The 27,277-nt window shown below is 41.6% G+C and overlaps 2 protein-coding genes across 12 annotated transcripts; one reads left to right on the top strand and one right to left on the bottom strand.

The window, feature by feature from the left end:
- Positions 1-269: 269 nt before the first annotated feature.
- On the bottom strand, positions 270-8,575 carry cabcoco1 (ciliary associated calcium binding coiled-coil 1). Of its 3 annotated transcripts, XM_061028081.1 has the most exons (7): positions 8,495-8,575; positions 7,760-7,821; positions 6,051-6,110; positions 4,064-4,233; positions 1,364-1,499; positions 928-1,000; positions 270-681 (listed from the first exon to the last, which is right to left on the bottom strand). In XM_061028081.1, exons 3-7 carry the CDS (start codon positions 6,062-6,064, stop codon positions 595-597), a joined length of 480 nt encoding a protein of 159 aa, XP_060884064.1. In that variant the 5' UTR covers positions 6,065-6,110; positions 7,760-7,821; positions 8,495-8,575; the 3' UTR covers positions 270-594. The 3 variants fall into 3 exon arrangements, with proteins under 3 accessions (XP_060884064.1, XP_060884062.1, XP_060884063.1); XM_061028079.1 differs by lacking the exon at positions 6,051-6,110 and having other exon boundaries at positions 8,495-8,569; XM_061028080.1 differs by lacking the exons at positions 928-1,000; positions 6,051-6,110 and having other exon boundaries at positions 8,495-8,569.
- Positions 8,576-9,127: 552 nt separating this feature from the next.
- Positions 9,128-20,459, top strand: adgra1a (adhesion G protein-coupled receptor A1a). 9 transcript variants are annotated; one of them, XM_061028453.1, is made up of 10 exons: positions 9,128-9,209; positions 9,802-9,997; positions 13,186-13,313; positions 14,088-14,211; positions 14,515-14,666; positions 15,331-15,426; positions 15,509-18,973; positions 19,076-19,115; positions 19,177-19,268; positions 19,357-20,459. In XM_061028453.1, the coding sequence occupies exons 2-7, from the start codon at positions 9,995-9,997 to the stop codon at positions 16,995-16,997; spliced, it is 1,992 nt and encodes a 663-aa protein (XP_060884436.1). In that variant the 5' UTR covers positions 9,128-9,209; positions 9,802-9,994; the 3' UTR covers positions 16,998-18,973; positions 19,076-19,115; positions 19,177-19,268; positions 19,357-20,459. The 9 variants fall into 9 exon arrangements, with proteins under 9 accessions (XP_060884436.1, XP_060884440.1, XP_060884439.1 ...); XM_061028457.1 differs by having other exon boundaries at positions 19,157-19,268; XM_061028456.1 differs by having other exon boundaries at positions 19,055-19,115.
- Positions 20,460-27,277: the final 6,818 nt, after the last annotated feature.

Raw genomic sequence — 27,277 nt, 5'->3', positions numbered from 1 at the left:
ATACTACTACATACTACATACACACTATACAGTACATCATATTACTGCATGTATCTATCTGTAAATCTCAGTCACTAACCACATATCCCCCCCGAGATAACACTTGTTATGAATTGGCGCTATATAAATAAAGATTGATTGATCATGGCCGCCGCCTCAATAAGACACGTTACGTTACAAACTATGAATTTACAGATTTCTCTGGCTTTGATAAGTGTTGGAAATATTTGAGGTAATGTAAGAACTCATTAAAAAACAAACAAAATAACATGAGTTTAGTCAATTTTTAATGAATTAAGATACTTTAAATGTAAACATTGTAATTCAATTCTATTGTACGTTTAAGGTGAGATTCAGATATTGTATTTACAGTCAATGAGTAACAGTCTGAGTCATTTACTCTAAAGCTTCAATAATTAATCTGATGTTTAGGCAATCAAATGTATTTTTAATGACAGAAACATCAAAACTTTGACTTTTCATGTTCAGACTGATACAACTGAAAAACAGACAAACAGCGCACCAATGTGGCCAACAAGGGAATCACAGGTGACACTGATTCTTTGACCTGTTCATTATTTGTGGAAAGTGACATCACTGCAGCTTCAGGTGAAACAGGTGAGCAGAGAGTCCTTCCTCCAGAGAACAGATGGACTGACAGCCAAACACCTCCACGTCCCTCTGAAAACATCAGCACATTGTTTTATTTTTTTAACCTTTATTTTAACAAAGAAATATATGTTTACATTAAAACAAATAAATATATATTTACATTCAAATGTCCTGACCATGACAACATCTTAAAATAAGACAGACAACCAGAAGCTGAATAAAACAGTCCATCAGCGGCCTGACATGAAGTACTACAAATACACACACACACACACACACACACACACACACACACACACACAGACACACACCGACCTGGGCTCCGGTCAGCAGCTCATCTCTGTTAGTTCTTAACAGATGTTGATAAATGTTATATTTCTGAAACAGACTGGAACAAACATATTTACTTTTTAATTCGTTTTTTCTTTATATTTAAACAAATGTACTGAAATATTTTTCAGAGCGCAGAATCTGTGTAATGATGTCAGCAGCAGGATGCTGCTTTTCTATTTCAAAATTTCACCTCTACATCTATTCTACCTCTATTCCACCTCTATTCCACCTCTTTTCCACCTCTACTCCACCTCTTTTCCACCTCTACTCCACCTCTTTTCCACCTCTATTCCACCTTTTTTCCACCTCTACTCTACCTCTATTCCACCTCTTTTCCACCTCTACTCAACATCTATTCCACCTCCTCTCTACCTCACCTCTACTATATAATATATATAATATAGATAGATTTTATCACCTGTTTTTCAGGTATCCGATGAGGGTGAAGACTTCCTCTGTGTTTAAAACAGAAGTTTCTTCATCTGAAGTGGAACACTGATGAGCTAAAGACTCGATAAACACCATCAGGTTTTCAACTAAATCCATCTGTTTCTCTGCAACACAACAAAACAGCAAGAATACACTCAGATTATCCACTCAATGTAATTCAAGAATTATAAACTAATCTTCATGTGTACTTTCACCAAAGGTTTACAGAATACCAACAACTGTTAGTGAGATATCAATTTAACTGTTACTGAGATATCAGTTTAACTGTTTCTGAGATACCAGTTTAAGTGTTTACTTGAACAAAACAAAGACGATATCAATCAGTCATTATTCTTATAGCGCCAATTCAGAACAAGTGCTATCTCGAGATGCTTTACAAAAGAACATAAGTGGTAATATAGGATATAGAATAATCTTCCTTTTCTGAAGTTTTACAAATACAGAGAGGGACAAAGAGGAGGTGGCTCCACGCTCTGTTACAAAGATTAAAATCTTCCTAATTTAGATAAATGAACAATGTCTGAATTATAAATCAGTCAATCAGTTATTAAAATGTACAAAAAGAGTTTTGAGAGAATGTTTAACCTGGAAAAAATTGAAAATAAAATGGAATAAAATAAAGAATTTAAATCTCTGAGGTGGGACCAAGTCATTGGTTTGTAAGTCACAAGTAAAGACAGGCAAGTCCTGATTCAAGTCCCAAGTAAAGATAGGCAAGTCCCAAGTAAAGACAGGCAAGTCCTGATTCAAGTCCCAAGTAAAGACAGGCAAGTCCTGATTAAAGTCCCAAGTAAAGACAGGCATGTCCAGATTCAAGTCCCAAGTAAAGACAGGCAAGTCCTGATTCAAGTCCCAAGTAAAGACAGACAAGTCCTAAGTCAAGTCACAAGTAAAGACAGACAAGTCCTAAGCCAAGTCCCAAGTAAAGACAGACAAATCCTAAGTCAAGTCCCAAGTAAAGACAGACAAGTCCTAAGTCAAGTCACAAGTAAAGACAGGCAAGTCCTAAGCCAAGTCCCAAGTAAAGACAGACAAGTCTGAAGCCAAGTCCCAATTAAAGACAGGCAAGTCAAGTCCCAAGTAAAGACAGACACGTCCTAAGTTAAGTCACAAGTAAAGACAGGCATGTTCTAAGTCAAGTCCCAAGTAAAGACAGAAAAGGCAAGTCCCAAGTAAAGCCAGACAAGTCCTAAGTCAAGTCCCAAGTAAAGACAGGAATGTTCTAAGTCAAGTCCCAAGTAAAGACAGACAAGTCCTAAGTAAAGTCCCAAGTAAAGACAGACAAGTCAAGTCCCAAATAAAGATAAGCAAATCCTAAGTCAGGTCCCAAGTTAAGACAGGCAAGTCCTAAGTCAAGTCCAAAGTAAAGACAGACAAGTCTTAAGTCAAGTCCCAATTAAAGACAGGCAAGTCAAGTCCCAAGTAGAGATAGACACATCCTAAGTCAAGTCACAAGTAAAGACAGGCATGTTCTCAGTCAAGTCCCAAGTAAAGACAGAAAAGGCAAGTCCCAAGTAGAGCCAGACAAGTCCTAAGTCAAGTCCCAAGTAAAGACAGGCAAGTCCTAATTCAAGTCCCAAGTAAAGACAGGCATATTCTAAGTCAAGTCCCAAGTAAAGACAGACAAGTCCTAAGAAAAGACGGACAACAACTTGGAAGCCTGTCAAGGCCTGTCGTTTAGCGGGCACTGTATCTTCAGTGTTTGGATATAATGCAGCGCTGTTTAACAGTCTGTGTGGAGAAGCTCACAGACTTTAGCTGGCCGTGAGATAATGTTGTGATGAGTTTGTCCACCTTGGAGAGGGCAGATAGAAGTGTGTTAAAGACGGCTTCTGGCTGTGGAGGTGAAGACCGGGAGTGTGTGATGAGTTTGTCTGCCTTGGAGAGCTCTTAGGGCGGATAAAAGTGTGTGGAAAACGGCCTCTGGCTGTGGAGGTTAACAGTGGGAGTGTGCAATGAGTGTGTCCGCCTTGGAGAGCTCCTAGGGCGGATACATTCTTGATCAGAATCAGAATCAGCTTTATTGGCCAGGTATGCTCACACACACAAGGAATTTGACTTTGGTGAACTAAGCTCTCAGTGTACAAAAGTTATAACATTAAATATCAACGATAAACACAAAATGAGCAAAGAATATGTACAAGGATAAATGAGAGAATAGTGCAGTGGTGAGTAGTGCAAAAATGCTGAGATGAACATGATAATAAATAAATATAATTATGTAACAAAGGGGTTAATTACATGAGGTAGAGTTTTACAGTATTTACATAAAGACTGTGCACAGTGATATTAGAATGCAGACATGGGGAGAGTGAAAAGAGAAAAATCTAAATTTTCTGCATAGCTAAAATCAAAGTGCCCTGAAATAGCACATTTAGTTCTCATATATTTTTGAGTCACAAGGCTAAAGTCCAACCGAAGCCACGGGTCATTGGTATTCAAGTCCAAATAGAGTTGTAAGTCCTTTAAGATTTTGTCAAGTCGAGTCCAAAATCATCAAATCTGGGACTCAAGTCTGACTCGAGTCCAAGTCATGTGACTTGAGTCCACACCTCTGGTTTAAACAACAACATTTCATTAAATAAAATAATAATTTAGAATTAGCTTTCTGTGAAGTTTGTTGTTAATGTTTAGAATAATCTGAATAAATGAGTAAGACTCCGCCTACCTCGAATGTTACTGACCATAAGGTGAAGAAGATTCACAACGAAGGACATCTGTCTTTCGCTGAACTTCATCTGTTTCATCCACGAAAATCCACAAATGTAAAAGTCCAGCAGAGACGCTTCTTTCAAACACAAGCAATGATTCGTGAAGCCTAAAATATGACTTAACTCCCTGAAAACAACAGAAAGCACCATCAATATCCTCAATTTAAATATGTGTATAATCACAACACTGATATTTATTAGTAAGTAAGTAAATAAAATTTACTTTATATATGCTTCCTCTGGGTAATATTATGAGGAAACACCCCATAAATGTTCATTGTTATGCAGATGATAGTCAGCTTTACGTATCAATGAAGCTTGATGACACCTATCAGTTTTGTAAACTAGAAACGTGCCTTAAGGCGATAGGATCTGGATGACCAGAAATTTTCTGTTACTTCACTCAGAGAAGACTGCAGTTATTATGCTTGTCCCTAAAAACCTCAGAGAGACTTTATCTAATGATATAACTGTCCTTAATGACATCAGCCTGGCCTCTAGCACCACTGTTAGGAATCTAGGAGTTCTATTTGATGAAGACATGTCCTTTAAATCTCACATAAAATACTTTTCAAGGACAGCCTATTTTCACCTTCGTAATATATCTAAGATCAGGCATATCCTGTCGCAAAACGATGCAGAAAAACTAGTTCATGCATTTGTTACCTCCAGGTTGGATTACTGTAATTCTCTTTTATTGGGGTACTCTGGTAAGTCTCTAAAGACTCTTCAACTTGTCCAAAATGCTGCAGCTCGTGTACTGACTAGAAATAGGAAAAGGGACCACATTACTCCTATATTGGCTTCACTGCACTGGCTCCCTATAAAATCTAGAATATAATTTAAAATACTTCTTCTCTCTTACAAAGCTCTAAGTGGTCAGGCACCATCTTATCTTAAAGAGCTAAAAGTGCCCTTCGAGAACATTACGCTCCCAGAATGCGGGCCTGCTCGCTCTACTTCCCATAGTACATTTAGAGATAGGCCTGCTCCTGGTACAGTCTCTAAATGTACCTTGGGAGGTAGAGCCTTCAGTTATCAGGCCTGCTCCTGGTACCTACAGTCTCTAAAGGTACTATGGGAGGTAGAGCCTTCAGTTATCAGGCCTGCTCCTGGTACAGTCTCTAAATGTACCTTGGGAGGTAGAGCCTTCAGTTATCAGGCCTGCTCGTGGTACCTACAGTCTCTAAATGTACTATGGGAGGTAGAGCCTTCAGTTATCAGGCCTGCTCGTGGTACCTACAGTCTCTAGGGGCCTGATTTACTAAAGGTTTGCGTGTCTTAAAGAGCCCATATTATGCCCTTTTTGGGGTTCCTATATTTAATCTATGTACCTACTTTTGTACGTTCACAATAGCTAAAGTCCGAAAAAAGTGTCTGTTTTCATGTATTGCTCATCTTTGCTCCCTCTACGCTCTGAGTCCGTCAGCTACGCTCTGCTGTGCCCACACTGTTAGACCCCACGTGGGCCAAGTCTGCTCTGATTGGTCTGCCGATCCGCTCTGTCGTTATTGGTCAGTTGCTCAGCACGCTTCTCGGAAATTTCAACATGAGCTGCTGGGCTTGCCACAACGAGCCAATGGGCTTAGATCAGTGATCTCACACTGACAATGATGTCGGACTGACAAATTTTTATCGAGGGGGGCTAGAACAGAGCGTTACATGTGGCTAATGCTACAGCTAACAGGAGGACGTTGAATTTTTGCACATAGATGTGCCTAAACATGCACAGGACACTTGGAAAACACACTAATGGGCATATAAAACCAGAAAAAGCATAATATGGGACTTTTAAAACGTGTGCAAACTTGATAACACCAGCAAAAAATGTGCTATCTTAAAAGGACATTTTCTTGCCACTGTAACTTATGCTAAATGTTGTCTAGTGCTGTGCTTATAATGGATTATTAGCAGAGTAAAAAAATAAATAAGACATCTCTTTACCTCTGGAATAACATGGTCAGGAGCAGAGATGAGAACCTGTTTTAGTGTTTCAGTGTTCAACTGGAGAAAATTAATTAACATCAAAGCTTTTATGCACTTCACACAGTCAAGCAAAACAGACAACTTAGAGACATTTTGAGGTTTAAAAGACATGCACAACTGAACGTGATCTGCATAACAATGATAGAGCATGTCTTTAAATTTCATATATTTCCCATAACACTGATTATTATTTATATAAATATAATATAATAATAATAATATATGTATAATATGTATAATAAATATACAATAAATTATTTAATGCTATACTTTTATCATAAATAATATTCATTTATAATATGTTTTTATGGCAAGCCGTTCGGGAAATTAATATATTGAATGAAAACTTGAATATATGGAATGAAGTCTGAATATATTGAATGAAACTTTGAATATATGGAATGAAACTCTGAATATATTGAATGAAACTTTGAATATATTGAATGAAACTCTGAATATATTGAATGAAACTTTGAATATATGGAATGGAACTTTGAATATATTGAATGAAACTGAATATATTGAATGAAACTTTGAATATATTGAATGAAACTTTGAATATATTGAATGAAACTGAATATATTGAATGAAACTCTGAATATATTGAATGAAACTTTGAATATATTGAATGAAACTTTGAATATATGGAATGAAGTCTGAATATATGGAATGGAACTTTGAATATTTTGAATGAAGTCTGAATATATGGAATGGAACTTTGAATATATTGAATGAAGTCTGAATATATGGAATGGAAGCTGATTTCAATTCTCCAAATCCACCAGTTTCATTGTTGTCATCAAAAATTTGCTAATATATTGAATGGAAGTCCGTAGTGTTATTTCAGCTTACATCTCAGTAAGAGATTAAAAAATTCCCTAAAGCTGGATGCACAAGGTGCGCTCAGCAATGTTTTGTTGAGTATTACTACTCACAAGCAGTAAAATTGTTCCAAAAATTAATGATCTTCAAGGTGATACATTCCACATTATTCATATCATTTTGAGTATGAACAGCTGCTTCAAAAAAGTTTTTAAGTTCAACAAAGTATTGGTATATTTCAGCTGATGTCATTTTGCAAATCCAGTAAATTCAGCAAATTTCTGATGACAACAATGAAACTAGTGGATTTGGAGAATTGAAATCAGCTTCCATTCAATATATTCAGACTTCATTAAATATATTCAATGTTTCATTCCACATATTCAGACTTCATTCAATATATTCAAAGTTTCATTCAATATATTCAGACTTCATTCAATATATTCAAAGTTTCATTCAATATATTCAGACTTCATTCAATATATTCAAAGTTTCAATCAATATATTCAGACTTCATTCAATATATTAATTTCCTGAACGGCTTGCCATATATTCTGATTCTGATCATTTCTATTGAAGTCTTTTTTTTATAATAAATTCTTATTAGTTTATAAAAAGTTTTTTTTTAGATTGAGTATAAAGATGAAATTAATTATTAATGTGAATTATTCTTTATTATCCTTTCAAATATTGATGATCTTTAATATTATTATTAGTGTTCAATTATTTTTTTTAAATCTGAATGAAAGAAAATTCATAATGAAAAAAAATATTTTTAACACGAGTCACATTAAGATTGATCTCTTTAATGTGTATTAGAGATAACGATTGATGACGTCACTTACGTCGTCAGTTGATCGTCAGTTTTGTTCACGAGCCCTGAGATCAGCTGCTGAGTCAGCGGCCCCTACGTCACACGGAGGATTCAGGGAGACATTTCATTCAGCTTTAATAATCTTTGATAAACTCGAACAAACTTGAATAAACTTTGAGAAACCTTGATAAACTTTGATAATCTTTGATCAACTTTGATAAACCTTGATAAACTTTGATAATCTTTGATAATCTTTGATCAACTTTGATACACTTTGATAATCTTTGATAAACTTTGATCAACTTTGATAAACCTTGATAAACTTTGATAAACTTTGATAATCTTTGATAATCTTTGATCAACTTTGATAAACCTTGATAAACTTTGATAATCTTTGATCAACTTTGATAATCTTTGATCAACTTTGATAATCTTTGATCAACTTTGATACACTTTGATAATCTTTGATAAACCTTGATAATCTTTGATCAACTTTGATAATCTTTGATAAACTTTGATACACTTTGATAATCTTTGATACACTTTGATAATCTTTGATCAACTTTGATAAACTTTGATAATCTTTGATCAACTTTGATAATCTTTGATAAACTTTGATAATCTTTGATCAACTTTGATAATCTTTGATAAACTTTGATCATCTTTGATAAACTTTGATAATCTTTGACAATCTTTGATAAACTTTGATAATCTTTGATAATCTGTTCTACTCTTACATAAACATGAATACACTTTGTGGTCTCACCTGAAGATTTGTGTCCTTTTCTTCTCGTTTCTTCTCCCGTTCACTCTCTGCCGCGAACATGTTTGCGCTCTGCTGGTCGTCATGGCAACAACTCTGCAACAGAGCGTCCCTTGATGATCACGTGATGATCACGTGACTCCACCCCCTCCTGTGTCAGGTAATATTTACAGTCTATGGTCAGGTCACAGGTGCTGATCTAAGTATTTTACTTATTTTAACAAAACTGAAATGTTTTTAGATTCAAGTTTTTCAACATCAACGTAATTTATTTTTATGAAAGGGATGCAGGTTAACATCACATTATTCTTTAATTATTCTGTTTATTATTTTATTTTATTATTTATTTATTTTTAATTTTTTTATTTACGAGGTTTCAATTCCTATTTATGAAAGAACCATATTTACAGTCTATGGAAAGAACAAGACATTTTTAAATGAATTACTTGTATTTGTTTCATCTAAATTCTGTTTTGGTTGATTAATAATTCAAGTTTTTTCTACCCTCAGCACTTTAGTATTTACAATTATTTATTTACAATAACAATTTAAGTAGGGTTAGGGTTACCTGCACTTTATTGAACCGGTTATCCCCGCCCACTCATGACGTCACAGAGTACGTCACTGGCGCGTCCTGATGGAGAAATGAAGCGCAGCCTCGATTTTCAGTGACCTGGATTGAAGATCCGGATTCTGGTGTGAGGAGGCTCCGCTGCAGGTTCGTGATTTTATATGAAAACTATTTATATTTCATCTTTTGATCCGTGTCTGTGACGTCACCATTAATGGCTCCGGCATGATGCAGAAATAACGGAATTAATACGGTATCTAAATCACCATCAGATTTATAACAAGTTACATCTCCAAATGTAAACAGAATTAAAAAACGTTAAATTACCGGATCAACAATCAACAGTTTTTATATACCGACATTTTATTCAGAATTTTATTTAATATGAAATTAAACATTAAAATAATCAGTACATCTGTGATCTCCTCCGCCCACATCGCACGCGCTGCTTCATCATGTTACATATTTAACACACTGCACGCGCTGCTTGATCATGTTTTATAAACACACTGCACGCGCTGCTTGATCATGTTTTATATAAACACACTGCACGCGCTGATTGATCATGTTTTATAAACACACTGCACGCGCTGCTTGATCATGTTTTATAAACACACTGCTCGCGCTGCTTGATCATGTTTTATATTAAACACACTGCACGCGCTGCTTGATCACACCGCACCCGCTGCTTCAAAAACACATCACGTGAGGAGCGGCTCATTCTGACGCTTTGATCCAGATGGAGGCGGGTCAAGGAGGCCAGATCCTGGAGCACAGACTCGGACTGTGATCACCACACCTACTGAAGGTGGAGGAGTAACACCTGTGAGGAACAGCCCCACCTTCATCCCTCCTCCTCCTCATGGAGGCTCCAGGTTAGAGGACCACAAGAGTCCTGAGCTCCAAACCGGAAGAGAACCTGAACCAGGCTCATGGTGAGTTGTTTTTATACCTTTATGACATCAACATTTTTACTTACCTGTAACTCTCACCTGTGTGTCTGTATGTTTCGCTCGAAGAGGTCGTTTGAATAATATTCTACCTATTCTATGCCTTTCTTTGGTTAACCCTAACCCTTTTGCAGAATAAAAAAAAGTTTAAATAACGTTTTAAATATGTAGCAGAAATAAAAACTGTCAGTTATTGTTTTTTTAAATGCAGTTTAGATGAAACGTTCTGTCTGTGTCAGTAGCTCTATGGTTGTCTGTGTCGGCCACTCTGTCGTGGTTGTATGTTGGTAGCTCTGTTGTTGTCTTTGTCGGCCACTCATTGGTTGTGTGTGTTGATTGCTCTGTGGTTGTCTGTTAGTCCTGGTTGACTACGTCGGTCACTCTCTGGTTGTATATTGTCTGTGTAGATCGCTTTGTGGTTGTCTGTGTAGATCACTCTGTGGTTGCCTATGTCAATTGCTCTGTGGTCTTTGTGTGTCGGGCCACTCTGTGGTCGTCTGTGTAGTTCGCTCTGTGGTTGTCTGTGTCGGCCTCTCTGTTGTTGTCTGTTAGTTCTGGTTGACTATGTCGGTGACTCTCTGGTTGTATATTGGTCGCTCTATGGTTGCCTGTGTAGATCACTCTGTGGTTGCCTATGTCAATTGCTCTGTGGTTTTTGTGTGTCGGCCACTCTGTGGTTGTCTGTTCGTTCTGGTTGTCTGTCGATCGCTCTATGGTTGTCTGTGTCAGTCGCTCTGTGGTTGTCTGTGTCAATAGTTCTGTGGTTGTCTTCGTTGAATGTTCTGTGGTTGTCTGCGTCGGTTGCTCTGTGGTTGTCTGTGTCGGTCGCTCTGTGGTTGTCAGTGTAGATTGCTCTATGGTTGCCTGTGTAGATCACTCTGTGGTTGCCTATGTCAATTGCTCTGTGGTCTTTGTGTGTCGGCCACTCTGTGGTTGTCTGTTCGTCCTGGTTGTCTGTGTCGATCGCTCTATGGTTGTCTATGTCGGTCGCTCTGTGGTTGTCTGTGTCGGTTGCTCTGTGGTTGTCTGTGTCGGTCGCTCTGTGGTTGTCTTGGTTGAATGTTCTGTGGTTGTCTGTGTCGGTCGCTCTGTGGTTGTCTTGGTTGAATGTTTTGTGGTTGTCTGTGTCGGTCACTCTGTGGTTGTCTGTGTCAATAGTTCTGTGGTTGTCTTGGTTGAATGTTCTGTGGTTATCTGTGTCGGTTGCTCTGTGGTTGTCTGTGTCGGTTGCTCTGTGGTTGTCTGTGTCGGTTGCTCTGTGGTTGTCTGTGTCGGTCGCTCTGTGGTTGTCTGTGTCAATAGTTCTGTGGTTGTCTTGGTTGAATGTTCTGTGGTTGTCTATGTCGGTCACTCTGTGGTTGTCTTGGTTGAATGTTCTGTGGTTGTCTGTGTCGGTCGCTCTGTGGTTGTCTGTGTCGGTCGCTCTGTGGTTGTCTGTGTCAATAGTTCTGTGGTTGTCTTGGTTGAATGTTCTGTGGTTGTCTGTGTCGGTCGCTCTGTGGTTGTCTGTGTCAATAGTTCTGTGGTTGTCTTGGTTGAATGTTCTGTGGTTGTCTGTGTCGGTCGCTCTATAGTTGTCCGTTGATCGCTCTATGGTTGTTCTAGTCAGTAGCTCTGTGGTTGTCTGTGTAGCTCTGTTGTTGTAGGTCGCTCTTTGGTTCTCTGTGTCAGTAGCTCTGTGTGCTTTGACTGTGAAAAAAATATTGCAGTAGAAGAAGAAAAATAAGAAGAATAAGCAGAGCGATGAAACGTCATCTAAGATAAATGTCGAGCTCACAGATCTGTACCGCTGTGTGGACGCCTGTATTTTTTCATTTTATGGGATCCACAGGATTTAATCAGTCATGCTCTGTGTAATAGTCGTGTTGTTCAGTGAAGCGAGAGGGGAGAGTGAGGATGCTGTCCTGCAGTGAGAGAGAGAGGAAGAGAAAGAGAGAGAAAAAGGAAGACATGACAGCATCTCTAAAACACACGAACACAAAGAAGAAGAGAGCTCACGCTGTCTAAAAGGCGGGGTAAAAATACTCTGATTTCAATCTCCACAGAAAAACACTGAATGAGAGGGAGAAAGAGGAGGGGAGAGAGGAAGAAAGACAGGAGGAGGAGAGTGGAGTAGGGAAATGAGGAGGAGAGAGAGGAGGAAAGACAGGAGGAGGAGAGTCGAGTAGGGAATGGAGGAGGAGATAGGAAAAAGAGAAAATGGGGACAAGAGGTAAGGAAGATAACACATTATACTCCTATAATACTTATCAATACACTGAATGAATAACACACTACACTCCTATATTATTCTCACTTCATGAATTCATTGTGAGGAAGATGAGTGAGTCTGGACGTCCATACATATAATCCAGGTCTACACTCCCTCCCGCCCACTATGCTCTGCCAATGAAAGGCGTCTGATCCAACCTTCACAACAGGGTCCTAAGTCTCTAACTAGACTCTTCTCCTCTGTCGCCCCCCGGTGGTGGAATGAACTTCCAAACTCCATTCAATCTGCAGAGTCCCTTTGCACCTTTAAGAAAAAGCTAAAGACCCAGCTCTTTCATGAATACCTACTAACTTAATGATGATGGTCTCAATAGTATTGATGATGATGATGGTAATGATGATGGTTTGTTTGATAACGGCGACTTTTAAGATAGTTTATACACTGATTAGAGCAAGAAGAACTGCCTTCAATCTTTGCCTCTGGTCACTTCCTGTCATCACCTCTGGTCACTTCCTGTCAGCACCTGTGTGTCCAATCGGACTCAAAGCTGATAGTTTACTCTTATTGACAATGTTTCCTTTTTTCTCTCTCCTTGCTTGTGTTGTACTTACTTCTCTGATCTACGTCGCTTTGGATTAAAGAGTCTGCTAAGTGAATTGTAGAATTTTAGAATTGAAGGAGGTTCTCTGCAATAAAGACTCAGATCATTTTTGTGGAATGCGGGGGAAACGAAACCTGCTGGGTAGAAGAAGGAGGCCCCAGGGGGCCCCTGGACCTGTAGACAGACAGAAAAGTGGGAGGAGTTCAGGTGTGAGAAGTGGGAGGAGTTCAGGGAGGTTTTTCTGTTCAGGTGAACCAAGAGACAACTCAGGGTTTATTTATCCTGTAATTATCTCTTAGTTATTCTCTTTTATAATCTCTTATATTTCCTGCTCCTGTTTTTAATCTCGTGTCTCTGCAGGATCTGAAGAGGGTTTTGTCGTTCCCGCCGTACCCCGGGGATTACCTCCATCCTGTGGTGTACGCCTGCACGGCCGTCATGCTGCTCTGTCTGCTCGTCTCCATCATGACATACATCGTCCACCACAGGTGAGAGTTCACTGCAGGTGAGAGAGCTCAACAGGTGAGACAGTTTACCACAGGTGAGACAGTTCACCACAGGTGAGACAGTCAGTGCTCCACAGGTGAGACAGTTTACCACAGGTGAGACAGTTTACAACAGGTGAGACAGTTTACAACAGGTGAGACAGTTTACCACAGGTGAGACAGTTCACCACAGGTGAGACAGTCAGTGCTCCACAGGTGAGACAGTTTACCACAGGTGAGACAGTTTACCACAGGTGAGACAGTTTACAACAGGTGAGACAGTTCACCACAGGTGAGACAGTCAGTGCTCCACAGGTGAGACAGTTTACCACAGGTGAGACAGTTTACCACAGGTGAGACAGTTTACCACAGGTGAGACAGTCAGTGCTCCACAGGTGAGACAGTGCATTGTTGTACATGTATTTAAATGTATCCTCATATAGTGTTATGGGGTTTTATTTATCTGAATGTTTTACATTTTAAATCTCTTTGTTTACACAAAGGCCTACCTGGGGACATGAGATTGAAATTAGCAATAGCTATATACTCTTTATGCAGCATGGAAGCAAGGCCGGATGGAAAGAGACTGTAGGCTGTACCTGCTAACAGAAGCATGACTGCTAACAACACGACGATGTTATTGTTCTGTGACCTCAGCCGAATAAATCCTGAGATAATCGACAGTCGCTCTCAGAGTTTCAACATCAAATGATTAATAAATAACAACATAATATTAGTCATTTAAAAAAGCCCTTTCCTTTTGATCTTTTTCTTCAGAGTGATTCGTATCAGCAGGAACGGCTGGCACACACTCCTCAACTTCCTGTTCCACACCGGCCTGACATTTGGAGTTTTTGCTGGAGGCATCAATCAGATCAACGCACCGCTCGTGTGTCAGATTGTGAGTCGTCCTTTTTTCTCTTTTCTCTGTGAATTCACAGCTCGGACTCTGCGCCACGAGACAACAACACAAATCAACACACACACACACACACATAAAAAGATACCCAGGCACACACGCACGCACACACACACACACACACAAACATACGCACACACACACACACACACAAACATACACACACACACACACACACACACACACACACACAAATAGATATCCACAAGGTAAAAGTAAACACTGAACACTAATAAGCACACACTTTCATTTCATTGAATAATCTGTATTGATTCTGTGTGTCAGGTCGGCATCGTGCTGCATTATGCTTCTCTGTCCACCATGATGTGGCTCACATTCACTGCCAGAAACATCTGCAAAGATATCTCCAAAGACCCCCTCCACATTCCTGACCGCAACGGACTGGCCCATACCAAGGCAAAGCCAACCGTCCTCAGGTGAGCCAGTCAGCAAGTGAGTTAGACAGCAGGTGAGTTAGTGAGCAGGTGAGCCAGTCAGCAAGTGAGTTATTCAGCAGGTGAGTTAGTGAGCAGGTGAGCCAGTCAGCAAGTGAGTTAGTCAGCAGGTGAGTTAGTCACCAGGTGAGTTAGTGAGCAGGTGAGTTAGTCAGCAGGGGAGTTAGTGAGCAGGTGAGTTAGTCAGCAAGTGAGTTAGTGAGCAGGTGAGTTAGTCAGCAGGTGAGTTGGTGAGTTAGTCAGCAGGTGAGTTAGTCAGCAGGTGAACCATTCAGCAGGTGAGAGACCTTAAATCTTGCAACTTGAATAGAATACGTATTTATATTATAAATATCATCCATCCTTTCACAGAACAAAGGAAATACTTATTAAACAAAAATGATGGAATCATCTGTAAATAAAGGAGCATAATGATGTTTACAATGAGGTCATCACCAGCATATGGTAAATAGATCAAACATAAAAAACAATAAGTCAGATGAGTTGACCTTCAGTGACTGTATGAACCTGTAAACAACAGGACTAAAGGTGAGTAAGGTCAACAGAAAGACTCATTTCATCAGGCTCTCCTACTCTGGAGTGTGGTTTCATTTGCCACATCCTTCTGTTAAATCCAACTCTGTGACTCTTTATGATTTTTCTGCAGGTTTTATCTGGTCAGTGATGGAGTCCCGCTCATCATCGTCGGAGTCACGGCAGCATTTGGTTTAGAAAACTATGGCAGCAGAGAAGATGCTCTGTAGTGAGTACTCAGTATTTCTTAAGGTTTTACAAAATGTTTCATGAAGATCATGTAAGCTGATGCATCTGTTTGTCTCTTTTAGCTGCTGGATGGCGTGGGAGCCCAGTCTGGGAGGTTTTTACGCCCCCGTAGGTCTCCTGGTCTTTGTCATGTCTGTGTACTTCCTTTGCACCTTCATCCAGATCAAACGCCACCCAGAGAGAAAGTACGAGCTGCGAGTTCTGAGCGAGGAGCAGCAGCAGCTCTCATCCAGCGAGTCCAACCATAACTGCCACATCGACACCGGGGCAGCTGCTGGGTCTGCCACAGACTGTCCTACATTTGCCACAGGTGTGTCCGTTCTAGCCAATGAGCACTCATTTACATCTCAGCTGCGAGCCACGGCCTTCACCCTCTTCCTGTTCATGGCCACCTGGGCTCTGGGAGCTCTGGCGGTGACTCTGGGACACTTCCTGGACATGATCTTCAGCTGTTTGTATGGAGCTTTCTGTGTGACTATGGGACTCTTCCTTCTCATCCAGCACTGTGCCAAACGGGACGACGTGTGGCATCGCTGGTGGGCCTGCTGTCCAACGAAATCCAAGACTGAGGAGGTGACTGTGGACAGACAAAACCATCTGCAGGAAGTCCACCAGCCTCACTGCCACCTGAGCTCCCCGTGCTCAGGAAAACAGCCACTCTTGTCCCCTCACCTCCTCCAAAGCTCATACAAGATGTCCCCGCCTCCACAAAGCCCAACAGCCAATCAGACGGGTCCCTACTGTGTGTCTGTGCTGGGTCCTGTTAGTCCCACCCTCATGTCTCCTCTCCCTGAGCCCATTTCTTTACCCCGTCCACAGTCTCTCTCTGATGAGCTTCCCCGCCCTGTACTGCCTCTCCAGAGCTGCCTTAGCAACAGAGCAAAGTCCCGCTCCTTCAACAGGCCACGCCCCCACCTGCAGGACTACCGCTCCCACATGGCATCCACCAGTATGGATGGGAGTGGGCACAGTTCTCACCTGGACAGCCCTCATGCTGTGCCTCACCTGGACAGCTCATCTCCTGTTCCCAGTAGCCCACATCCAGACTTCCAGCTACCCTGTCCAAGTCCTCACATGGACAAGCAGCTTGCTTCCTGCCACAGCTTACAACGCCAGACCTCGAGCCACAGCGTGCACGACTCACTGGCTTCCTGTCACAGCCACGCCCACAACATGCATGATAGCATCACTTCCTGTCACAGCCTCCTCCTGCCTTCTCATGGGATCCACTCCTGTCAGTGGCACCTGTACAGCTCAGCGGATCACTCCTCCTCCACCAGCTGCTGTGAGAAACCTGAAGCCTTCACCTTGGAGTACCAGCAGGACTCGGACATGTTCCCGTCAAAGACAGGTGACAAAGAAAAAGATAGTCTGAGCGTCGAGCCAGAGCACAAAGGTTTTCCACGTAACACTCTGCCCCGACAGCACGGTGCTGTCAGCCGGCGAGGAACCATCGGCCGAAACCGGAGCCTGCAGGAAGACGGCCTGTTTGGTTCAGACTCGACAGGAAACATCCGGACTGGTCCCTGGAAAAACGAAACCACTGTATAGTTCTCATATAGGTTTACCTGCCAGACCTACAGCCTGTGATCCAGTCAATCCGTGAGTGTTCGGGTCTCCATGCCTTTAAATTTGTCCTTAAACCACAGGTGGAGTTCTCTGTGAGGCCTCTTTTCCCTTTATGATGAAGTTCTAAGTGTGTTTCTCGTTTCTTACAGATCCTAAACTGAAGGTTCTGTTGGGTAAGGGTTGAATAATACTGTCAAAGTGTAATCAGGAGTGTGTGGCTCTCTAGTGGTCAGCAGCGTTATAGAAAGGTCTGTTTGAACTATCAGGGTGCTTCATGAGTTTGTGTCTTTGTTAAACATATCTTCTCAGGTTCAGCTTTACCATCAAGGACATTCAAAACTTTGGACCTAACTAAGTAGAAACAGAATCCAACTCAATGTTTGTACATTTTTTATATGAAGAGGATCTGAGATGAGCAGAGACTCTACGATTAGCAGAATAATCTGAATCACAAAAGAAGAGCCAAAAGAAAGTCCAAACTAAAAGTTAGCAGGTCAATTGACAGGCTGAGCTCATCAGTTTTACATTCCTCATTTATTTTGATCTGACCTCAAGCGTTATGGTCACTCACCTGTCTCTGTTGGGTTCTGTTGATCTGAATTGATATTACTGGAACATGTTTGAACTCATGGCTCATAAAGACGTCAGTGAGCAAGCTGTGAGCTGCAGATCTTTACTCTAGATTTATAATACAGTCAGTAGCTGTGCTGTCAACTCTGTTTGATTAACATGAATCCTCCACCACCTTTTAAATGAGCTGACTGTGTTCATGCTTTGAGAACAAACCTAATGTTTGCAGGACGTTTAAACTTTGTGTGATGAAGCTGTTAGCTTGACCTGAAGATAGGGCATTAATCATCAACATGATGTTAGCTTAACCTGATAACTGATGATGATGAGGAAGAAGACGATCAGGCATTAATCATCAACATGATGAAGATGATCATTGATCATCAACATGATGATTTACAGTTTTATGCAAAGAGTCAGTGAGGTATGATGGATGGATGGATGGATGATTGATTGATGGATTGATGGATGGATGGATGGATGGATGGATGAATGGATGGATGATTGATTGATGGATGGATGGATGAATTGATGGATTGATCAATGGATGGATGGTTGGATTGATGGATTGATTGATTGATTGATTGATTGATGAATGGATGGATGGATAGAAGGATTGATTGATTGATTGATTGATGGATGGATGGAAGTATTGATTGATTGATTGATTGATTGATTGATGAATGGATGGATAGATGGATGGATGGATAGAAGGATTGAGTGATTGATTGATTGATTGATTGATTGATGGATGGATGGATGGATTGCACATTTAGATATTGAGATCATGGATTTTAAAGGATCTTTATTTGTTAATGTGGTGATTCTTCACGTTATTATTGACTAATGAGCGGTGACACATGTGGAAACACTTTGAGCATGTGTGTTCTTTATGTGTGCTACAGTGCATGAGTAGGTTCATTGAGATGTGGTGTGTTTGTGTTACATGTTATTATTATGGACCCGCCCCTTTTATAAATATGAAGTAGGTTAAGGAATATTTTTATGGAGACACTTTGCTGCCAAAAAAAACTCTTGACAACAAATGTTGCACTTGTATGAACTGAAGTTATCCTCTCCTGCTGAGATAATATTTATTTTAAAAAAGTGCTTTAAGCACAAACTTTGTGCCAAAATGACGTGCCAACTTTCACTGTGAGAGAAAATACACAACACTCAATACACACAGTTTGTGTTATCGCACAAACTGGAACTCAGGTTTAAAATGATCATCAGCAACATTTCAAATAATTTCACAAACTTCCATATTTAAACCAGAGCGTGGTTTCATGACACAAGCTTTCTGTTTAAACCACGCCTACTTCTGACTAAAACTAGTTTAAACCAGGTTAAGATAGTTTAAACCAGGCTTAACTAGTTTAAACCAGGTTAACATAGTTTAAACCAGACTCAAACTTGTTTAAACCAGGCTTAACTAGTTTAAACCAGTTTTAGATAGTTTAAACCAGACTCAATCTAGTTCAAACCAGGTTAAGATAGTTTAAACCAGACTTATCTAGTTTAAACCAGGTTGAGATAGTTTAAAGCAGACTCAAACTAGTTTAAACCAGGTTAAGATAGTTTAAACCAGGCTTATCTAGTTTAAACCAGGCTTAACTGGTTTAAAGCAGGTTAAAAGTAGGTTAAACCAGGCTTATGTAAGTTAGAGCCAGACTTAAGATAGTTTAAATCAGGCTTAAAATCATTTGAACCAGGCTTTAAAACAGTGTGTTTGTCAGCTGCCTGCTTACTTTGTGCTTGTGCTGTGGAGTGGGAAGAGTGGGGGGGGGGGGTCACTCATGATGTTTATGTCCCCGGTCCAGGGCAACCCCCCAGCTACAAACAGTAAATCAGTAAAAACACCAAGTCCTGCAGTGGGCGTGGCTTCTGGTGGTGATGAGCCCAGGAGGAGGAGCCACGTGACAAACATTTCTAGTGACTCCACCTTTAAAGTCCAGATTAATCCTGGTTCTTTTTTCTGTGGTCAGTCAAGCTGCTTGATTCTGGTTCGTCTGGTTCATTCAGCCATCAAACATTTACGTCCTCATCACCATTTATTTAGCATTTTTATTTCAACCCGTTATGAAAAATGTGAACTAAATCTTTTCATTAACACTTTATAAAAAAGTTGATTTATTTTGTATTTTAACCTTCATTAAGTTTTTCTAAATGTTCAATACTTTGATACCACGTATTTTAAGATGACACAATCTCTGATATCTATATAATATATCTATATAATATATATATATTTATATATATTATATCTGATATCTATATAATCTATATAATATATCTAATATATATCTATATAATAAATCTGATATCTCTGATATTTAAATGACAGGTAGAATCAAAGAGTCCTGAAGCTTGAAATCATCTTTGTCATCAGACAGGTGTGAAGAATAATCTCCTGCACACCTGTGTGATCGGAGGTTTCTGGACCAGGTGATTCCAAAGAGCAGAGGTTCAGAATACTGAGGACATTATTTCTGTTGCATTGATGTCATTTGATTTGAATCTGAATCCTATCAAAGTTTAAAGTGTGATATCGTGACAACCTTTATTGTAAACTTTGATATTTTACCTTTTTTAACCTTTTAATTCACAGCTGTGACATTTATGTCCACTCACTCGTCACGTTCACTCTTTCACTCTGTCGGCGTCTCTCAGGGTGATAATCTGAGGTCAGCTGACGTGATGTCTGTGGTCATGTGACGTGTTGTTGTGTCTTCCTTTGTTGGGGGGAGGGGGGAGGGTAACCAAACATGAAAACATCCAATGTGACATTTTGTGTTTCTCACCTCCAGAGGAGACACCTGTAAGCACCACGTGTCGTCTGCACTCTGAATAAAGACAAACTGTTAAAGTCCACTCCCTGTCCTCTGATCATTGAAAGGTCATTCTCCACTGCAGAACCCGAAATGGATGGGAACTTGTTATTTTCTAGTCTTCTAGACCCGACCAGTTCTAGACCAGTAGGTCTGAAACGTTGCTATTCCCAGGACCCCCACGCAGCAGAGACCCCCCTTCTTACCAAATGTCTCAAATGCCTTTCAACAATAGATTACACACACAATACACACAATTTAAAAATAAAGTCATAATGGTTATATAGTGACCACGTTCAGGAACGTTCATCTGACCACGCTAATCAGACCACGTTAATCTGACCACGATCAGAAAGACGCAGGGACGTTAATCTGACCACGACTAGATTGATGCATTAACGCACACAAAGGCCTGCTCAGTCATCCTGGGGGCCCGTGTGGTCCTGACGTACAGTTGTAGCCCTCTAACAGGTGAGAGTGGGGGCTGTCTCTGCCTCTGATAAAACTCAATCTGAGAGAATCTCATGGAGAGCAGAGGCAACTCAAACTCTGAATCCTCTACAGGAGCAAAGGGAGGGAAGGGTAATGCATACAAGAGGTTTTGGGGCCACAAACAGGGCTGTCCCACCCGGGGAGAAGAACAAAGAGCAGTGTGTTGACCTTATGGGGGGGAATAGATCTGTGTCTCCAAAGCCTTCTCTGCCTCCACCTCTGGATGAGGGCCTCTGGACGGGCTCTCTGCATCTTGATTATCCGCCCTGGCACATCTCTGATATAACAGGAGACATTGAAAGCTTCACACCCACAGATCATGCACCAGTCAGTTAAGGTGTGGGAAGCCAAGGCTACCCTTCCTGTTAATGTGAGCTATCGGGTCTGTGTCTGACACCAGTTAGTGACGGATCTATCAGGACCAATGCTGCCATCAGCCTCAAGGTCTCCAGTTGATCAACGGCTTTAGGTAGAAATGTGCCAGACAGGTTCTGAAAGCTTCTAACCTCTACTGGGTATGGGACAACCCGGCCACCAGGGGTCTTAAGTTATGACCAGAAACTGCAGACTCAACATGGCACTCGTCTGCTTTTCTCCTGGTTGAGGTAAAGACCTATCCCTGAATGTGCATCTTGGTTCCAAGGGTTAGGGTTAAAAGCTTACAAATTAGCTTGTTTTTAGTCCAACTGGGAATCACTCAGCGGTCCATCTGATCAACTTGGGCACCGCTGGCTGAGACCTACTTCTCAGAGGGTAGGGGGTTAGGGTATAGGTAAAGTACAAATCTCAAAAATCAGACACACACCTGAGACATGTGTCGATGAGTGACACACGTGCAAGTGTACAATGATCCACAGCGACTGTCAGGTAGGGACATTCCCCATACATATGCTAAGATTGATTAACCCTGACCCTAACCATTGTTGGATTAGAGTATATTATGTGATTTTCCCTCAGAATGTAATGTCAGGGCGCGGTCACACTGGCAATCCGTACCATACTGAAGCACGATTGCCCCCCTCTTCCCCTGCTGGCCTTCACAGCCTGCAGTCACACTGCTTCAGGACTAACCGGGCCACATCAGAGAACAACACAGAGAAAATTACAGCTACTTTACTGACTATGAGGCTTATTTTGAGTCATTTCAATCAGATACAGCCAATAAATACATTTAAAAATAAATGTGTCTTTGCTTTGAGTCATGTTAGTCAGATATAGACTGAACACTCTGGATTTCTTTATAATGAAGGCTGTGAGCGTTGTGTACCCGCATGCTTGTGCACGTGCATGAAGTGTACCGTAATAAAGAACACCTCTCCGAAGTGTGCCAAAGCCAAGGAAGTGTACGGAGCCTGAACACGTTACAGAGCGGTCACACTGGTCAAACTAACTGGACTTTAGGGGTGAAGCGTGCTTAGACACGGTACAGATTGACCGTGTGACCACGCCCTCAGTGAACCAATCCTGAGGGACGTCACCCATCTGTTCCTGGAGGACAGCCAAAACGGATGAGTCAAAAAAAACAACGCGGAAGTAGCTGCTGAAGCAGCAGAGTCCGCTACACGACGTTATAATGACAATATTTGCTTTTATATCAATGCTACATGTAGTCCAGTGGAACGACAACATCCACAAAAGAGCGGAGAATAACACACTAGAGAACAGGAAACATAATGCAGCAGGTTCATTAGAGCACGGAGATCGTAGTGGTCGCGTGCAGACACTTTAGGCAGTCACTGTATATAAACATCATTCTCTTTTTATTGGCTCCAGGTGAATTCTCCTGATTATATCCTGCTGCGTTCTCACATCAGCTCACTGACTTTCTGCAGAATTAATACGAGGAGGCTGGAGGAGAAACTCCGGGTGAAGAGAGAAACATTCAGCTGTTTGAGTTCACACATCGCCTAAAGCCCCTCCAGACTAATCTCCGGAGTTTTTCAGGAGATTTCTGTATGTGTAGAAAGGGTTTCTGTGACTTCCTGTGTGACTGCCTTTGTCTTTAACCATCCTGTCACATGGTCCCATGGTTATCACTGTCCTTGGCAGTCAAACATGGAGTGGGCGGGGTTTATCCAAGAAAAGCCAATGACAGAATGACAATGCTTATTATTGAAGCTTCCTGTTCTGCAGTTGAGCTGATGTCCCTAACATGATGTGTTTCATGTGTGATTAAAAAAAACATTTTTATATAATAAATATTAATCAGTTTCCCGCCCCCACAACTCAGTAACACATCCTGTGTCCACACAGAGACTTCATGTTATATTTGAAACATGCATCACAAGATAAATGTTCAGTTAGCTCTGAGTTTGTGTCTCAGCCCCGCTGACACACACACACACACACACACACACACACACACACACACACACACTGACCGAACTCTCCTCCTCTTCCTCTGCCTCTGGCCTGAACCACTTCAGCAGCACACGAGTCAGAAAAATTATGCAGACGTCCCTGATGTGAACATGACCTATTTTTATTTAAAAACCAGAGAAGCCTGCAGAGAGAGGGGGGGGGGGGAGGGGGAGAGAGAAAGAGAGAGAGACTGTTTCTATCCTACATCCATCTATTATAATATTCATCTTTATAAATCATATTTTAGAACATAAACAACATTAATGTCCGATTTAAGATCCTGGAAACCTTCCTGTTATCCACTCAGTTCCAGAAGAGGGTCTTAAAACTCAAAAACTGTAAAGATCCCAGTAAACCAAATAAAATATAAAAATATAAACAGTGGCGGATTACAAAAATCAACAAAAAGAGGAAATAAATAAATAAAAAATGGACCTCACTGGTTCTGGACTTTAGCTTTCTTAACCCTTCACTGCTGTTTTTTATTGATCTTTGCTACAATAAGACCATTTCATGATTTTCTCCAGTTTACAGTCAGTCACCCGTTGAGGGTTTTCAAAGTTCCTGTACCAACATTTAAAACCTTTTATACACAATGTACTGACCTCTTTTAATCATTCAATCATTTAAAGTTTGTATAAAGTGAAAACACTGAACATACAGTGTAAACAGTAACATCTTCCTGTTTTATATCACCGTCCCTGTGGGTCCCTTTACTAACTCTAAGAAAACATTTTGACCCGTGACGATAAGGCGACTCCCTCCGCTGAAAAATGAAACATGTGCGAGCTGTTTAAAGAACCATTAAAACACATTTAGCAGTCAAAGTGAGAGTCATCAATATGCCCACATTTATATGATTTATTTCTTATAGAGTATAAATTTAATCCAATTTATAACTTTTCAAATGTTCCTTAAAAAACTAGTTTCAACAACAAAATCCCACCAAACCAAACATGTAAAAAGAACAACACTTAGTTCATGGTCAGTGTCACCCCACATCGCCATTTTGGATTTGATCAAAAGATCTCCCTTTGTTCTCCCAGGCCAAGCCCCCTACACACCTACCTGGCTGAAGCAGGTCACATGACCAGGCTGACTGCAGACTAGACATGACCCACATGATGGACCGGGACAGAGACACCACAAAGGGATTTACCCTGTCCAGGAATTATTTTCATTAAACCCCACTTATATAAAAAACCATGTTGTCTCCTCCCTAACCATGGTGGCCATGTCACAACTGAAAGTTATTAACAAACTGTTATGAAGTATATAGCAGCTAAGCCTGAACGTAAAGCCCCTGAGGTGCTACACAGACAGGCTAAAACGTAAAGGCTACACAGACGGGCTAAAACGTAAAGGCTACACAGACGGGCTAAAACGTAAAGGCTACACAGACGGGCTAATTTAGTTTATTAATTGACGCGCTTGCCGGCTTCGCTCCTGAGCGTAAGATTGTGAAATAAGACAGTCCAATATCTTTTTCTTTTATGGAATATTTCCATCGTTGTCTTCATTGATCTCATATGTGCGATGTTCAAACAATAATCCAGACTTTTCCATTCAGATCACTCTGTTACCTCATAACGTGGCGTGCAGCGTCTACACAAACTTCCTGTTCAGAGAATCACCTTGACCTAAAGCGACACCTGCTGGAACAATTTCTGTTCTGCACTTCATACTACTAAACATCCCTCCAACAAACCATGGGTACTACTCATGTCTATTATTTTTAATTTCTTCTGTCCTCGATCCTCGATCCTCGCTTGAACCGGAAGTCGTTCCATGCCGCCATGTTGAAGGACGTCTCAAGTCGCTTGTTTCGGCACTGAGGAGCGAGGATCGAGGAAACATGAGACCAGCCTTCCAGGAAGACTTTTTACTGACAGACCCGCACCCGTCTCGAATAACACTCATTGATTGGACGCTGCAGTGAAACTTCTCAACATGAGTGGAGTTTAATAACGGAGAAAAGACGGACATTAAAAAGATGCTAAACAGACTGTTGGTCATTTTAACAGACTGTTAACATCTGTCAGTCTGTAAAGAGTCTGTGATGAGCTGGGATTAAAAAAGTGTCTGACATTAGGAAGAACAACGAAACTCTCTCCTCTGCTTCATTTCCTAATTCCTCTCTCCTCTGCTTTGTTTCCTAGTTCCTCTCTCCTCTGCTTCGTCTCCTCGTTCCTCTGTCCTCTGCTTCGTTACCTCGTTCCTCTCTCCTCTGCTTCATTTTCTTTCTTATCTCCTCTGCTTCACCTCCTCGTTCCTCTGCTTCGTCTCCTCGTTCCTCTGTCCTCTGCTTCGTCTCCTCGTTCCTCTCTCCTCTGCTTTGTTTTCTCGTTCCTCTCTCCTCTGCTTCGTCTCCTCCTTCCTCTCTCCTCTGCTTCGTCTCCTCCTTCCTCTCTCCTCTGCTTCATTTCCTAATTCCTCTCTCCTCTGCTTTGTTTCCTAGTTCCTCTCTCCTCTGCTTCGTCTCCTCGTTCCTCTCCTCTGCTTCGTTTCTTCGTTCCTCTCTCCTCTGCTTTGTTTCCTTTCTTCTCTTCTCTGCTTCGTCTCCTCGCTCCTCTCTCCTCTGCTTCGTTTCCTAGTTCCTCTCTCCTCTGCTTCGTCTCCTCGTTCCTCTCCTCTGCTTCATTTCTTCGTTCCTCTCTCCTCTGCTTCGTTTCCTTTCTTCTCTTCTCTGCTTCGTCTCCTCGCTCCTCTCTCCTCTGCTTCGTTTCGTTTCCTCTCTCCTCTGCTTCGTCTCCTCGTTCCTCTGTGCTCTGCTTCGTTACCTCGTTCCTCTCTCCTCTGCTTCATTTTCTTTCTTATCTCCTCTGCTTCACCTCCTCGTTCCTCTGCTTCGTCTCCTCGTTCCTCTGTCCTCTGCTTCGTCTCCTCGTTCCTCTCTCCTCTGCTTTGTTTTCTCGTTCCTCTCTCCTCTGCTTCGTCTCCTCCTTCCTCTCTCCTCTGCTTCGTCTCCTCCTTCCTCTCTCCTCTGCTTCATTTCCTAATTCCTCTCTCCTCTGCTTTGTTTCCTAGTTCCTCTCTCCTCTGCTTCGTCTCCTCGTTCCTCTCCTCTGCTTCGTTTCTTCGTTCCTCTCTCCTCTGCTTCGTTTCCTTTCTTCTCTTCTCTGCTTCGTCTCCTCGCTCCTCTCTCCTCTGCTTCGTTTCCTAGTTCCTCTCTCCTCTGCTTCGTTTCCTTTCTTCTCTTCTCTGCTTCGTCTCCTCGCTCCTCTCTCCTCTGCTTCCTTTCCTTTCCTCTCTCCTCTGTTTCGTCTCCTCATTCCTCTGTCCTCTGCTTCGTTTCCTCGTTCCTCTCTCCTCTGCTTTGTTTCCTAGTTCCTCTCTCCTCTGCTTCGTCTCCTCGTTCCTCTCTCCTCTGCTTTGTTTTCTCGTTCCTCTCTCCTCTGCTTTGTCTCCTCGTTCCTCTCTCCTCTGCTTTCGTCTCCTCCTTCCTCTCTCCTCTGCTTCGTTTTCTCGTTCCTCTCTCCTCTGCTTCGTTTTCTCGTTCCTCTCTCCTCTGCTTTGTTTCCTCGTTCCTCTCTCCTCTGCTTCGTTTCCTCGTTCCTCTCTCCTCTGCTTCGTCTCCTCGTTCCTCTCTCCTCTGCTTTCGTCTCCTCCTTCCTCTCTCCTCTGCTTCGTTTTCTCGTTCCTCTCTCCTCTGCTTCGTTTCCCCGTTTCTCTCTCCTCTGCTTCGTTTCCCCGTTCCTCTCTCCTCTGCTTCGTCTCCTGGTTCCTCTCTCCTCTGCTTCGTCTCCTCGTTCCTCTCTCCTCTGCTTCGTTTCCTTGTTCCTCTCTCCTCTGCTTCGTTTCCTAGTTCCTCTCTCCTCTGCTTCGTTTCATTTCTTCTCTTCTCTGCTTCGTCTCCTCGCTCCTCTCTCCTCTGCTTCGTTTCCATTCCTCTCTCCTCTGCTTCGTCTCCTCGTTCCTCTGTCCTCTGCTTCGTTACCTCGTTCCTCTCTCCGCTGCTTCATTTTCTTTCTTATCTCCTCTGCTTCACCTCCTCGTTCCTCTGCTTCG

Source organism: Labrus mixtus, chromosome 21 (genome assembly GCF_963584025.1).
Source record: "Labrus mixtus chromosome 21, fLabMix1.1, whole genome shotgun sequence".
NCBI lineage: Eukaryota > Metazoa > Chordata > Actinopteri > Labriformes > Labridae > Labrus > Labrus mixtus.
This window is presented reverse-complemented; position numbering and strand designations above follow the sequence as displayed.

Coding starts and splice junctions, on each gene's coding strand:
- cabcoco1 (XM_061028079.1), bottom strand. CDS start 8,554: ATGTTCGCGGCAGAGAGTGAACGGGAGAAGAAACGAGAAGAAAAGGAC. Junction 4,234..7,759: donor ACTGACGATCAACTGACGAC/GTAAGTGACGTC, acceptor TGTTGTTTTCAG/GGAGTTAAGTCATATTTTAG. Junction 682..927: donor AGCTGCTGACCGGAGCCCAG/GTCGGTGTGTGT, acceptor TGATGTTTTCAG/AGGGACGTGGAGGTGTTTGG.
- adgra1a (XM_061028451.1), top strand. Junction 13,314..14,087: donor ACATACATCGTCCACCACAG/GTGAGAGTTCAC, acceptor CTTTTTCTTCAG/AGTGATTCGTATCAGCAGGA. Junction 14,667..15,330: donor GCAAAGCCAACCGTCCTCAG/GTGAGCCAGTCA, acceptor ATTTTTCTGCAG/GTTTTATCTGGTCAGTGATG.